This window comes from Oncorhynchus nerka, linkage group LG18 (genome assembly GCF_034236695.1).
Source record: "Oncorhynchus nerka isolate Pitt River linkage group LG18, Oner_Uvic_2.0, whole genome shotgun sequence".
In the NCBI taxonomy this organism is placed as follows: Eukaryota; Metazoa; Chordata; class Actinopteri; order Salmoniformes; family Salmonidae; genus Oncorhynchus; species Oncorhynchus nerka.
This window is the reverse complement of record NC_088413.1, coordinates 83,831,645-83,846,585: the sequence shown is the minus strand read 5'-3', so window position 1 is coordinate 83,846,585 and position 14,941 is coordinate 83,831,645. Positions and strand designations below refer to the sequence as shown.

The 14,941-nt window shown below is 46.4% G+C and overlaps 1 protein-coding gene across 5 annotated transcripts in view; it reads right to left on the bottom strand.

Moving 5' to 3' along the window:
- The window catches only part of LOC115117281 (lysyl oxidase homolog 3B-like), a 119,972-nt gene that overhangs the window by 52,391 nt on the left and 52,640 nt on the right, over positions 1-14,941 (bottom strand). For all 5 annotated transcript variants that reach the window (XM_065004447.1, XM_065004449.1, XM_065004448.1 and 2 more), the window contains 4 exons: positions 12,585-12,685; positions 12,324-12,430; positions 10,635-10,815; positions 1,298-1,452 (listed from right to left, as the gene is read on the bottom strand). In XM_065004447.1, coding sequence (XP_064860519.1) covers positions 1,298-1,452; positions 10,635-10,815; positions 12,324-12,430; positions 12,585-12,685 — 544 coding nt within the window. The remainder of the gene's footprint in view (positions 1-1,297; positions 1,453-10,634; positions 10,816-12,323; positions 12,431-12,584; positions 12,686-14,941) is intronic.

Here is a 14,941-nt window from a genome sequence, read left to right as displayed (position 1 = left end):
TCCAGGTTTACGTCTCTCATCACAATACTACTGTATTGAACATTACTGAGGCAAACACTCCTGCTCGATCAGGAATCTATTACCAATGTCAACACGTCATTAATCAATAAACAGTTTAAGATTCACAGTAAACAATATCTCCCCCTCTTTGCTAAACTAAATTACTTGACTAAACGTTTACTTAGTTTGTTCTCTATGATCATATTAATTAACATCATTTTATCAGTAAAACAGGATATGACAATGACTGCAATGAACAGAACAGAACAGAATAGAACATTATAGAAAAGAACAGAACAGAATAGAACATAACAGAATAGAACAGATCAGAATAGAACATAATAGAAAAGAACAGGACAGAATAGAACATAACAGAATAGAACAGAACATAATACAATAGAACAGAATAGAACATAATACAATAGAACAGAACATAACAGAATAAATCAGAACATAACAGAATAGAACATAATACAATAGAACAGAACAGAATAGAACATAATACAATAGAACAGAACATAATACAATAGAACAGAATAGAACATAATACAATAGAACAGAACAGAACAGAACATAATACAATAGAACAGAACAGAATAGAACATAATACAATAGAACAGAACAGAATAGAACATAACAGAATAAATCAGAACATAATAGAACAGAACATAATAGAAAATAACATAATAGAACAGAACATAATAGAATAGAACAGAATAGAATAGAACATAATACAATAGAACAGAATAGAACATAATACAATAGAACAGAACAGAACATAACATAACAGAATAAATCAGAACATAACAGAATAGAATAGAACATAATAGAACAGAACATAATAGAAAAGAACATAATAGAACAGAACATAATATAATATAACATAATAGAACAGAATAGAATAGAACATAATACAATAGAACAGAATAGAACAGAACATAACGTAATAAATCAGAACATAATAGAATAGAATAGAACAGAACATAATAGAACATAACAGAATAAATCAGAACATAATAGAATAGAACAGAACATAATAGAACAGAACAGAATAGAACAGAACATAACAGAATAAATCAGAACATAATAGAACATAATAGAACAGAATATAATAGAACAGAATAGAACAGAACAGAATATAACAGAACAGAATAGAACAGAACAGAACAGAATAGAACAGAACAGAATAGAACAGAACATAATAGAACAGAACAGAATAGAACAGAACAGAATAGAACAGAACAGAACAGAATAGAACAGAACAGAATAGAACAGAGATAAGTAGTTAGTCTCTGACCGAGTTCTCCAGAGCCATGTATGGCGTGTTGCACCTCACAGCGGCGTCTTCTACATGTTGGCAGTCCTCTGAGGTTATGTTCTTAAAGCCACAGTTCCACATGGACTTCTCCGTCCCCAGACACAGGACCTCATTCATGTGGATAGGACCCATCCCTAAAGACACACACAGACACACCAGTGGCGGTCGCCGACGTTTAAGATGAGGGAGGATATCGGATGACTGTCATTCATATTCACCCAGTTCAATGTAACAGTGACAGGTTTAGGTTACTGTCATTCACCCAGTTCAATGTAACAGTGACAGGTTTAGGTTACTGTCATTCACCCAGTTCAATGTAACAGTGATAGGTTTAGGTTACTGTCATTCATATTCACCCAGTTCAATGTAACAGTGATGGGTTTAGGTTACTGTCATTCACCCAGTTCAATGTAACAGTGATAGGTTTAGGTTACTGTCATTCATATTCACCCAGTTCAATGTAACAGTGATAGGTTTAGGTTACTGTCATTCACCCAGTTCAATGTAACAGTGACAGGTTTAGGTTACTGTCATTCATATTCACCCAGTTCAATGTAACAGTGACAGGTTTAGGTTACTGTCATTCATATTCACCCAGTTCAATGTAACAGTGATGGGTTTAGGTTACTGTCATTCATATTCACCCAGTTCAATGTAACAGTGACAGGTTTAGGTTACTGTCATTCACCCAGTTCAATGTAACAGTGACAGGTTTAGGTTACTGTCATTCACCCAGTTCAATGTAACAGTGACAGGTTTAGGTTACTGTCATTCACCCAGTTCAATGTAACAGTGACAGGTTTAGGTTACTGTCATTCATATTCACCCAGTTCAATGTAACAGTGATGGGTTTAGGCTATTACATGACACTCCTCTAATTGTCCCTGTACCCATCATGAGGTTACTACAACCTAGCCTATGAATGAATGTTTCCAACGTAAGTGCACACAGGTCGAGAGATTTTAGAGTAATCAAGGTGTCAGACAGTGACACATTCAGTACCGCCTTGCACACTCTGGCCTGCATCTAGCTGATCTAGGGTGTAGTCATTAGTCCAGTCTTCCCTGCATCTAGCTGATCTAGGGTGTAGTCATTAGTCCAGTCTTCCCTGCATCTAGCTGATCTAGGGTGTAGTCATTAGTCCAGTCTTCCCTGCATCTAGCTGATCTAGGGTGTAATCATTAGTCCAGTCTTCCCTGCATCTAGCTGATCTAGGGTGTAATCATTAGTCCAACAGTATCACTTCTGGCCTGCATCTAGCTGATCTAGGGTGTAATCATTAGTCCAACAGTATCACCTCTTACCTGCATCTAGCTGATCTAGGGTGTAATCATTAGTCCAGTCTTCCCTGCATCTAGCTGATCTAGGGTGTAATCATTAGTCCAACAGTATCACCTCTTACCTGCATCTAGCTGATCTAGGGTGTAGTCATTAGTCCAACAGTATCACTTCTGGCCTGCATCTAGCTGATCTAGGGTGTAATCATTAGTCCAACAGTATCACTTCTGGCCTGCATCTAGCTGATCTAGGGTGTAATCATTAGTCCAACAGTATCACTTCTGGCCTGCATCTAGCTGATCTAGGGTGTAATCATTAGTCCAGTCTTCCCTGCATCTAGCTGATCTAGGGTGTAGTCATTAGTCCAGTCTTCCCTGCATCTAGCTGATCTAGGGTGTAGTCATTAGTCCAGTCTTCCCTGCATCTAGCTGATCTAGGGTGTAGTCATTAGTCCAGTCTTCCCTGCATCTAGCTGATCTAGGGTGTAGTCATTAGTCCAGTCTTCCCTGCATCTAGCTGATCTAGGGTGTAGTCATTAGTCCAGTCTTCCCTGCATCTAGCTGATCTAGGGTGTAGTCATTAGTCCAGTCTTCCCTGCATCTAGCTGATCTAGGGTGTAGTCATTAGTCCAGTCTTCCCTGCATCTAGCTGATCTAGGGTGTAGTCATTAGTCCAGTCTTCCCTGCATCTAGCTGATCTAGGGTGTAGTCATTAGTACAACAGTGGCAAACGAGAGTTTCTATTGGACAAATTCAGGTATGTTTAACCCCGTTTCGTTCCGTTTGCTTTTTTAGCAGAATCGGTGCAATGAATACACCCCTGATCACTCGCAAACACAGTTCACTTTCATACCAGACACATACAAACAGCTCATTGTATATATAACTCCATTTATGAGCTCTGCTCCTCTCACATTTTCCCTTCGCTTGTGGACATCAGTGTAGAACACATCAGCAGTCTGTGACCAGGTGAAAAAATATATGTACTGCAAAATATAGCTAGCTCTCTCTCTGTCTCTGTGTCCCTCTCTCTCTCTCTGTGTGTCTCTCTCTCTCTGTGTGTCTCTCTCTCGCTGTGTCTCTCTCTCTCTCTCTGTGTCTCTCTCTCTCTCTCTGTGTCTCTCTCTCGGTGTCTGTCTCTCTGTGTCTCTCTCTCTCTCTGTGTCTGTCTCTGTGTGTGTGTCTCTCTCTCTCTCTCTCTCTCTCTGTGTCTGTCTCTGTGTGTCTCCCTCTCTGTGTGTCTCTCTCTCTCTGTGTGTCTGTTTCTGTGTGTCTCTCTCTCTCTCTCTGTGTGTCTGTCTCTGTGTGTGTGTCTCTCTCTCTCTCTCTCTCTCTCTCTCTCTCTCTCTCTCTCTCAGTCAACTACTCACCACATTTTATAAACAGCAGTGCTAGCTAACTGTAGCTTATGCTTTCAGTACTAGATTCATTCTCTGATCCTTTGATTGGGTGGACAACATGTCAGTTCATGCTGCAAGAGCTCTGATAGGTTGGAGGACGTCCTCCGGAAGTTGTCATAATTAGAGTGTCATTCTATGGAAGGGGGTGAGAACCCCGAGCCTCCTAGGTTTTGTATTGAAGTCAATGTACCCAGAGGAGGATGGAAGCTAGCTATCCTCCGGCTACACCACGGTGCTACTCTACAGAGTGCTGTTGAGTCTACTGTAAACTGTACTCTATTTGACCTTTATTTAACGAGGCAAGTCAGTTAATTAAAAATTAAATTCTTATTTTCAATGACGGCCTAGGAACAGTGGGTTAACTGCCTGTTCAGGGGCAGAACGACAGATTTGTACTTTGTCAGCTCGGGGATTCGAACTTGCAACCTTTCGGTTACTAGTCCAACGCTCTAATAAATCAAATAACCAAGCAGTCATGCTGTTAAGGCGATAGTAACTCGTTAAACTTTTCCCGTGGCGCCTCGAATTCCTAATAAGTTAATTGTTACATGATTAATTTAACAATTTGACAATTAAACATAGTTAGTTTGTTTCGATAAATAACAGTCATCAGAATCATGAAAGCCACGTCACGACAGCAGACTGATCGATAATGTCAAAAGCAGCACTTTAGTCTATTAAAACAGCCCCCACAATCATTTTATCATCAATTTCTCCCAGCCAGTCATCTGTGTAAGTGCTGTGCTTGTTGAATGTCCTTCCCTATAAGCTGAAAGTCTGTCAATTTGTTTACTGTAAAATAGTATCTGGTCTATCTGTAAATAGCATTGTATCTGGTCTATCTGTAAATAGCATTGTATCTGGTCTATCTGTAAATAGCATTGTATCTGGTCTATCTGTAAATAGCATTGTATCTGGTCTATCTGTAAATAGCATTGTATCTGGTCAAAGACAGTTTTTTCCAGAAGTCTACAAAGGGTTGGTCAGTACTTCCGGGTTGGAGCGAGCGGTCGCATCTGCACTCGGTCCGCAGGTAGTAGTACATTTCATTACATTTCATTATAGTACAACGGTTTGATTTGTCTAATCTTAGCAATTTTTCTTCTTAGCTAGCTACATTGCCGTCTTTGTATCATAGATAATTGCGTAATTATCGTATTTCGTCGTCCTAACGCAGTCTACACCGCCCTGCAGCTAGCTAGCTAGCTAACGTCTACCGTTAGCTAGTCCACCGTCTACCGATTAGCAGCACAACTTTCACTCAACTGAACGACTTGATTAGTGTAGTGTTAGCTAGCTACATAGTTGTCTTTGCTGTCTTCGCATCCAAGATAATTGTGTAGTTTAGAGTGTGTAGTTTTAGAGTGATTATCTTAATTTATCGAGGTTAGCTAGCCAGCTATTCGTCGTCCTTAACGTAACAGAACTTCCGCACTCAACAATCCGGTCGCATTTCGCTTCGCTCCACAGGTAGTATCACATTTTTCATTTCATTACAGTACAACGGCTTGATTTGTTTGATCGTAGCTAGCTACATAGCTAGCTACATAGCCGTCTTTGTATCAAAGATAATTGTGTAGTCTTGAGCGATTTCCTAGGTTAGCTAGCCAGCTATTGTCGTTCTTTTAACGCACATATGTCAGAGTCAAGGCCCGCGGGCCACATCCGGCCCGCAAGAAGGTTTTTTACGGCCCCTGGGATGATCTTGATTTATTATTAGAACCGGCCCGCAGCAAGCCGGCAGCCCGCAGATCTTTTACACGCACCAATACTACATTTCCCACAATGCAAAGGTGACGCACCGAGCAGTAGGCTGCTTCATTTCAATATTTATTGGCACAGCAGTCGTCAGCATCACAGTAAAATTAACTTTCAGATACCCATCAAAAATGGCAAAACGGAAGGTGGATACTGAGAACCGGGGGTTTCAAACAAGGTGGGAGTCGGAGTATATGTTCACGAAGGTAGCTGGAAAACCTGTGTGTCTTCTGTGTGGAGAAAGTGTGGCGGTACTGAAAGAGTATAATCTGAGACGACATTATGAAACGAAACACGCGGACAAAAACAAGAATATGGACATGGAACAAAGGCTACAAAAGGCAGAGGAATTAAAACGAGGCCTCAAATCTCGACAGGCTCTGTTCAAAAAAGCCAAATCACAAGGCCAGGCTGCTGTCAAGGCCAGTTTTATTTTGGCAGAAGAGATCGCTAAATCAGCCCGGCCATTTACGGAGGGGATTTCATCAAAAACTGCATGATTAAAGTTTGTGACGAAGTTTGCCCAGAAAAAAGGCAACTCTTTTTAAATGTGAGTCTGAGCAGAAACACCATTGCCGAGAGAGTAGACCAGTTGTCCATCAATCTAAAAGAGCAGCTTGTGAAAAAGGAAAAGATTTTATTGCATATTCCTTGGCTGTGGATGAGAGCACCGACATTTCTGACATTGCCCAGTTGTCAATTTTCATCCGCGGAGTGGACTCCAACCTAAAGCGTGACAGAGGAGTTTTTGGCTTTACGTCCTATGCATGGCACAACTACGGGGCATGATTTGTATGAAGAGGTGTCAAGATGTGTAAATGAGATGGAGCTGCCTTGGGAAAAACTCGTGGGTTTGACAACCGACGGAGCACCTGCGATGTGTGGACACAGGAGCGGACTGGTGGCGAAGATACGGGAAAAGATGCAAGAGGAAAACGCGACAGGTGAGCTGACAGCTTATCATTGTATCATACACCAGGAAGCGTTGTGCGGTAAAGCCTTGAAAATGGAGCATGTAATGAGCATCATCACGCGCACAGTTAACTTTATCAGAGCCAAAGGTTTGAATCACCGCCAGTTCAAGGCATTTCTGACGGAGTTAGAAACGGAGCATGGTGATTTGCCTTATCACACAGAGGTGCGATGGCTAAGCCAGGGAAAGGTGCTTCAAAGATGTGACGAGATTTGTCTGTTCTTGGACAGCAAAGGGAAAGACACAACACAACTCCGAGACGAAATGTTTCTGTGTGAAATGGCTTTTCTGTGTGACATTACGAGTCATCTGAATGCAATAAACTTGCAGCTGCAGGGTCGGGATCGTGTCATCTCTGATATGTACAGTACAGTGAAGGCATTTAAAACCAAACTGACTCTGTGGGAGACGCAGATGCGGAAAGAAAATTTGAGCCACTTTCCCAGCTGCCAGACCATGAAAGAGAAGCTCTCTACCAGTGCGTTCCCGAGCACACAGTTGGCTGATAAAATAGGTATGCTTGCCGCTGACTTTCGACGCCGATTTGCTGACTTTGAAGCACAAAAAGCAGGTTGGAACTGCTCGGTAACCCATTTGCTGTTGACGTGGAAAGCTCACCACCAAACCTCCAAATGGAGTTGATTGACCTCCAATGCAATGATGCACTGAGGGCAAAATATGCGGCAGTGGGTGCTGCGGAGTTCGCCCGTTTCCTCCCGGCACAATGCCCCAGCTGCGCATCCAGGCTGCTCAAACGTTGTCTATGTTTGGCAGCACATACCTGTGTGAACAACTGTTTTCTTTGATGAACCTGAACAAAACATCACACAGAAGTCGACTTACTGCTGAACACCTCCACTCAATTCTGAGGATTTCTTCAGCTCAGAGCCTTACCCCGAACATTGATGAACTTGTGGAAAAGATGGGACACCACCAAGTATCACCCTCAACCTCAAACAAGTGAACATTACTGTGCAATCACATATTTAGAGTTTTTACTCAGTTCAAGTTTAAAAGTTAAAATTTAATATTTGTTTTCACTGCATGTTACTTCTCCTTAAACAAAGTGTTGTTTTTGATTAATAGATTTTTGCACTTTATTTTTTTGTATTTCAATCCAATTATATTTTAAAAATATTTCAGTTGAGTGGATGATAGAAAATTGCTATTATTGTTTTTTCTTTGAAGTAAATTTAGCCCACTTTTGCTAAAATAGAAAATATAGTCTACTGATGGTGCCTTGAATACCGGTTTCTTTCATTTAATGTTCATGTTATGGGGATATTTATATAAAGGAAATTTGTCTTTTGTGTCTGTTGAAAATTAAAGATTACTGACAGAGCCATAAGAAAATATTGCTTTATTTATCTGATCATATTGTAATATATTTGTTAGGTTTTCAGTAGGTTCAATTAGGTTCACTAGACTATATGCGTCATTTAAAAAATTTTCAATGAACATTCGAACAGTCCGGCCCTCGTCTTGTAGCTGATTTTTTTATTTGGCCCTCCGTCCATTTGACTTTGACACCCCTGTTTTAACGCAACGTAACGTAAATCAACACTGCTAGCTAGCCAGCTAGCCCCGAATAGCAGCACAGTAGCACAGTAGAAACCATTACACTCAACGGAACGACTTGATTAGTGTAGTGTCAACAACGCAGACACTGCCAGCTAGCCTACATAGTCAACAACGCAGCCTCTGCCAGCTAGCCTACTTCAGCAGTACTGTATCATTTTAATCATTTTAGTCAATAAGATTCTTGCTACGTAAGCTTAACTTTCTGAACACTCGAGACGTGTAGTCCACTTGTCATTCCAATCTCCTTTGCATTAGCGTAGCCTCTTGTGTAGCCTGTCAACTATGTGTCTGTCTATCCCTGTTCTCTCCTCTCTGCACAGACCATACAAACGCTCCACACCGCGTGGCCGCGGCCACCCTAATCTGGTGGTCCCAGCGCGCACGACCCACGTGGAGTTCCAGGTCTCCGGTAGCCTCTGGAACTGCCGATCTGCGGCCAACAAGGCAGAGTTCATCTCAGCCTATGCCTCCCTCCAGTCCCTCGACTTCCGCTGGCTACGTCCCTTCCGTCTTCAAGAGAGCGAGAGTTGCACCCCTTCTGAAAAAACCTACACTCGATCCCTCCGATGTCAACAACTACAGACCAGTATCCCTTCTTTCTTTTCTCTCCAAAACTCTTGAACGTGCCGTCCTTGGCCAGCTCTCCCGCTATCTCTCTCAGAATGACCTTCTTGATCCAAATCAGTCAGGTTTCAAGACTAGTCATTCAACTGAGACTGCTCTTCTCTGTATCACGGAGGCGCTCCGCACTGCTAAAGCTAACTCTCTCTCCTCTGCTCTCATCCTTCTAGACCTATCGGCTGCCTTCGATACTGTGAACCATCAGATCCTCCTCTCCACCCTCTCCGAGTTGGGCATCTCCGGCGCGGCCCACGCTTGGATTGCGTCCTACCTGACAGGTCGCTCCTACCAGGTGGCGTGGCGAGAATCCGTCTCCACACCACGTGCTCTCACCACTGGTGTCCCCCAGGGCTCTGTTCTAGGCCCTCTCCTATTCTCGCTATACACCAAGTCACTTGGCTCTGTCATAACCTCACATGGTCTCTCCTATCATTGCTATGCAGACGACACACAATTAATCTTCTCCTTTCCCCCTTCTGATGATCAGGTGGCGAATCGCATCTCTGCATGTCTGGCAGACATATCAGTGTGGATGACGGATCACCACCTCAAGCTGAACCTCGGCAAGACGGAGCTGCTCTTCCTCCCGGGAAGGACTGCCCGTTCCATGATCTCGCCATCACGGTTGACAACTCCATTGTGTCCTCCTCCCAGAGCGCTAAGAACCTTGGCGTGATCCTGGACAACACCCTGTCGTTCTCAACTAACATCAAGGCGGTGGCCCGTTCCTGTAGGTTCATGCTCTACAACATCCGCAGAGTACGACCCTGCCTCACACAGGAAGCGGCGCAGGTCCTAATCCAGGCACTCGTCATCTCCCGTCTGGATTACTGCAACTCGCTGTTGGCTAGGCTCCCTGCCTGTGCCATTAAACCCCTACAACTCATCCAGAACGCCGCAGCCCGTCTGGTGTTCAACCTTCCCAAGTTCTCTCACGTCACCCCGCTCCTCCGCTCTCTCCACTGGCTTCCAGTTGAAGCTCGCATCCGCTACAAGACCATGGTGCTTGCCTACGGAGCTGTGAGGGGAACGGCACCTCAGTACCTCCAGGCTCTGATCAGGCCCTACACCCAAACAAGGGCACTGCGTTCATCCACCTCTGGCCTGCTCGCCTCCCTACCACTGAGGAAGTACAGTTCCCGCTCAGCCCAGTCAAAACTGTTCGCTGCTCTGGCCCCCCAATGGTGGAACAAACTCCCTCACGACGCCAGGACAGCGGAGTCAATCACCACCTTCCGGAGACACCTGAAACCCCACCTCTTTAAGGAATACCTAGGATAGGATAAAGTAATCCCTCTCACCCCCCCTTAAAAGATTTAGATGCACTACTGTTCCACTGGATGTCATAAGGTGAATGCACCAATTTGTAAGTCGCTCTGGATAAGAGCGTCTGCTAAATGACTTAAATGTAAATGTAAATGTTGGTAACAGGCTGATTGGTCGGCTATTTGAGCCAGTAAAGGGGGCTTTACTATTTTTAGGTAGAGGGATGACTTTAGCTTCCCTCCAGGCCTGAGGACACACACTCTCTAGTAGCCTTAATTTGAAGATGTGGCAAATAGGAGTGGCAATATCGTCTGCTATTATCCTCAGTAATTTTCCATCCAAGTTGTCAGACCCCGGTGGCTTGTCATTGTTGATAGACAACAATCATTTTTTCACCTCTTCCACACTTAGAAGATTAAACCACAGTGCTCAGTCCTCACCTTGTCCCATGCGAGCTCCAGTCAGGGCCTCCTTGGCAGATCCGAAGCCCAGCTCCCTACACACTACGCTGGCAGACAGCAGGGTCCAACGGTCGTCACACACTGTGCCCCACTCATTGTTCCTCAGTACCTCCACTCTGCCCTCACCCAGCTTGGCACCACCCTTCAGCCTCACCGTACTCTGATGAGTGAAGGAGAGGAGAGGGAGCAGAAACAAGGGAGGAGAGGAGAGGAGGGGGGAGAGACACACAGGGGATGGGAGGGAGGAGAGGAGACACAGGGGAGGAGAGGAGACACAGGGGAGGAAGGGGAGGAGACACAGGGGAGAGGATGAGACACAGGGGAGGAGAGGGGAGGAGTCACAGGGGAGAGGATGAGACACAGGGGAGGAGAGGGGAGGAGTCACAGGGGAGGGGAGGAGAGGAGACACAGGGGAGGAGAGGAGACACAGGGGAGGAGAGGCGACACAGGGGAGAGGATGAGACACAGGGGAGGAGAGGGGAGGAGTCACAGGGGAGGGGAGGAGAGGAGACACAGGGGAGGAGAGGAGACACATGGGAGGGAGGGAGGAGACAGGGGAGGAGAGGAGACACATGGGAGGGAGGGAGACACATGGGAGGGAGGGGAGGAGACAGGGGAGGAGAGGAGACACATGGGAGGAGGGAGACACATGGGAGGGAGGGGGAGGAGACAGGGGAGGAGAGGAGACACATGGGAGGGAGGGGAGGAGACAGGGGAGGAGAGGAGACACATGGGAGGGAGGGGAGGAGACAGGGGAGGAGAGGAGACACATGGGAGGGAGGGGAGGAGACAGGGGAGGAGAGGAGACACATGGGAGGGAGGGGAGGAGACAGGGGAGGAGAGGAGACACATGGGAGGAGAGGAGGAGACAGGGGAGGAGAGGAGACACATGGGAGGAGAGGAGACACATGGGAGGAGAGGAGACACATGGGAGGAGAGGAGACACATGGGAGGGAGGGGAGGAGACAGGGGAGGAGAGGAGACACAGGGGAGGAGAGGAGACACATGGGAGGGAGGGGAGGAGACAGGGGAGGAGAGGGGACACAGGGGAGGGAGGGAAGGAGACACAGGGGAGGAGAGGAGACACATGGGAGGAGAGGAGACACATGGGAGGGAGGGGAGGAGACAGGGGAGGAGAGGAGACACATGGGAGGGAGGGGAGGAGACAGGGGAGGAGAGGAGACACATGGGAGGGAGGGGAGGAGACAGGGAGGAGAGGAGACACATGGGAGGGAGGGAGGAGACAGGGGAGGAGAGGAGACACAGGGGAGGGAGGGAAGGAGACACAGGGGAGGAGAGAAGACACAAGGGAGGAGAGGAGACACATGGGAGGAGAGGAGACACAGGGGAGGGGAGGAGACACAGGGGAGGGAAGGAGAGGAGACACAGGCGATGGAGGAGCCACAGGGGAGAGGGGAGAGGAGACACATGGGAAAGAGGGGAGGAGACACAGGGGAGGGAAGGAGACACATGGGAGGGGAGGAGAGGAGACACAGGGGAGGAGAGGAGACACAGGGAGGGGAGACACAGGGGAGGGAGGGGAGGAGACACAGGGGAGGGAGGGGAGGAGACACAGGGGAGAGAGAATCAAAAACTGTCGTTGAAGCTTCAAGTATATGCCAGTGAGATACAAATGCACAGGTGTACCCACCCACCCAGGTACTTTACCGTGGTTTTCAGTTTCTTCTTCAGTCCGTTGTTGTGTACGTACTGTGGTCCAGGTACACAGCTGACCACGACTGGCATGCCGCCCTTACAGGAACCTGTGGCATTACCTATGGAGTCAGATTACACACAGAATTATGTAAATACACAGAACATAACTCACAAATACGCAACAATATATCACACATACAGTCTGATCCTGGTGCTTGTTTGGGAGGTATGCTCAATATATTTACATCATTCTGAGTCTCCCTCTATAATTACCCTTGTTGAACTCCAGGGGGCAGGCTGCCAGGTGGACCTCAGTGCCAACACATGCCACAGAGTGGAGGTGGTACTGGTTCTTCTGACGCTCTGTGTTCAGTCTGGAGGGGTTCGAACGGGGGAGGAGGGGGGAGGAGGTGGATGCAAAAAAGACTGGCTGTAGTCTGAACACAAGGCTGAAGCTCTGAGGAACTTGTCTGTGGTCTGAACACAAGGCTGAAGCTCAGAGGAACTTGGCTATAGACTGAACACAAGGCTGAAGCTCTGAGGAACTTGGCTGTGGTCTGAACACAAGGCTGAAGCTCAGAGGAACTTGGCTATAGACTGAACACAAGGCTGAAGCTCTGATGAACTTGGCTATAGACTGAACACAAGGCTGAAGCTCTGAGGAACTTGGCTGTGGTCTGAACACAAGGCTGAAGCTCAGAGGAACTTGGCTATAGACTGAACACAAGGCTGAAGCTCTGAGGAACTTGGCTGTGGTCTGAACACAAGGCTGAAGCTCTGAGGAACTTGGCTATAGACTGAACACAAGGCTGAAGCTCTGATGAACTTGGCTATAGACTGAACACAAGGCTGAAGCTCTGATGAACTTGGCTATAGACTGAACACAAGGCTGAAGCTCTTTTCAGTTCCTCATATGATTGTTGCACCAGACACAGAGTCTGGCTGACTGTCTGCCAAATGTACAATGATGCACGTAGATGTTTTTCATTTATACTTGGATAAACTATGAACTCCTAAATCCTTTTCAAAACAATTGCAGCTGTATGGTTGGACGTCAAAACAAGACTTTCACAGAAAACCTGAAGTAACCTTTTGTCTTCGGTACAAAGACGACCTTCTTATTTGTGCACCTACAGCCAAGATACAACCTGGCTTAGAAATATTTTATGCAGTATCTACCTGTATGTTTTCAACTACACATGAACAGCTGGATCCCCCTGGACAGAGTTATAGTCCTGCTGGTTCCCCCTGGACAGAGTTATAGTCCTACTGGTTCCCCCTGGACAGTTATAGTCCTACTGGTTCCCCCTGGACAGTTGTAGTCCTACTGGTTCCCCCTGGACAGAGTTATAGTCCTACTGGTTCCCCCTGGACAGTTATAAACCTACTGGTTCCCCCTGGACAGAGTTATAGTCCTACTGGTTCCCCCTGGACAGTTATAGTCCTACTGGTTCCCCCTGGACAGAGTTATAGTCCTACTGGTTCCCCCTGGACAGTTATAAACCTACTGGTTCCCCCTGGACAGAGTTATAGTCCTACTGGTTCCCCCTGGACAGAGTTATACTCCTACTGGTTCCCCCTGGACAGATTTATAGTCCTACTGGTTCCCCCTGGACAGTTATAAACCTACTGGTTCCCCCTGGACAGTTGTAGTCCTACTGGTTCCCCCTGGACAGTTGTAGTCCTACTGGTTCCTCCTGGACAGAGTTATAGTCCTACTGGTTCCCCCTGGACAGTTATAAACCTACTGGTTCCCCCTGGACAGTTATAAACCTACTGGTTCCCCCTGGACAGTTGTAGTCCTACTGGTTCCCCCTGGACAGAGTTATAGTCCTACTGGTTCCCACTGGACAGAGTTATAGTCCTACTGGTTCCCCCTGGACAGTTATAAACCTACTGGTTCCCCCTGGACAGTTGTAGTCCTACTGGTTCCCCCTGGACAGTTGTAGTCCTACTGGTTCCCCCTGGACAGAGTTATAGTCCTACTGGTTCCCCCTGGACAGAGTTATAGTCCTACTGGTTCCCCCTGGACAGAGTTATAGTCCTACTGGTTCCCCCTGGACAGAGTTATAGTCCTACTGGTTCCCCCTGGACAGTTATAAACCTACTGGTTCCCCCTGGACAGTTATAGTCCTACTGGTTCCCCCTGGACAGATTTATAGTCCTACTGGTTCCCCCTGGACAGTTATAAACCTACTGGTTCCCCCTGGACAGTTGTAGTCCTACTGGTTCCCCCTGGACAGAGTTATAGTCCTACTGGTTCCCCCTGGACAGTTATAAACCTACTGGTTCCCCCTGGACAGAGTTATAGTCCTACTGGTTCCCCCTGGACAGTTGTAGTCCTACTGGTTCCCCCTGGACAGATTTATAGTCCTACTGGTTCCCCCTGGACAGTTATAAACCTACTGGTTCCCCCTGGACAGTTGTAGTCCTACTGGTTCCCCCTGGACAGAGTTATAGTCCTACTGGTTCCCCCTGGACAGTTATAAACCTACTGGTTCCCCCTGGACAGTTATAAACCTTCTGGTTCCCCCTGGACAGTTGTAGTCCTACTGGTTCCCCCTGGACAGAGTTATAGTCCTACTGGTTCCCCCAGGACAGAGTTATAGTCCTACTGGTTCCCCCAGGAC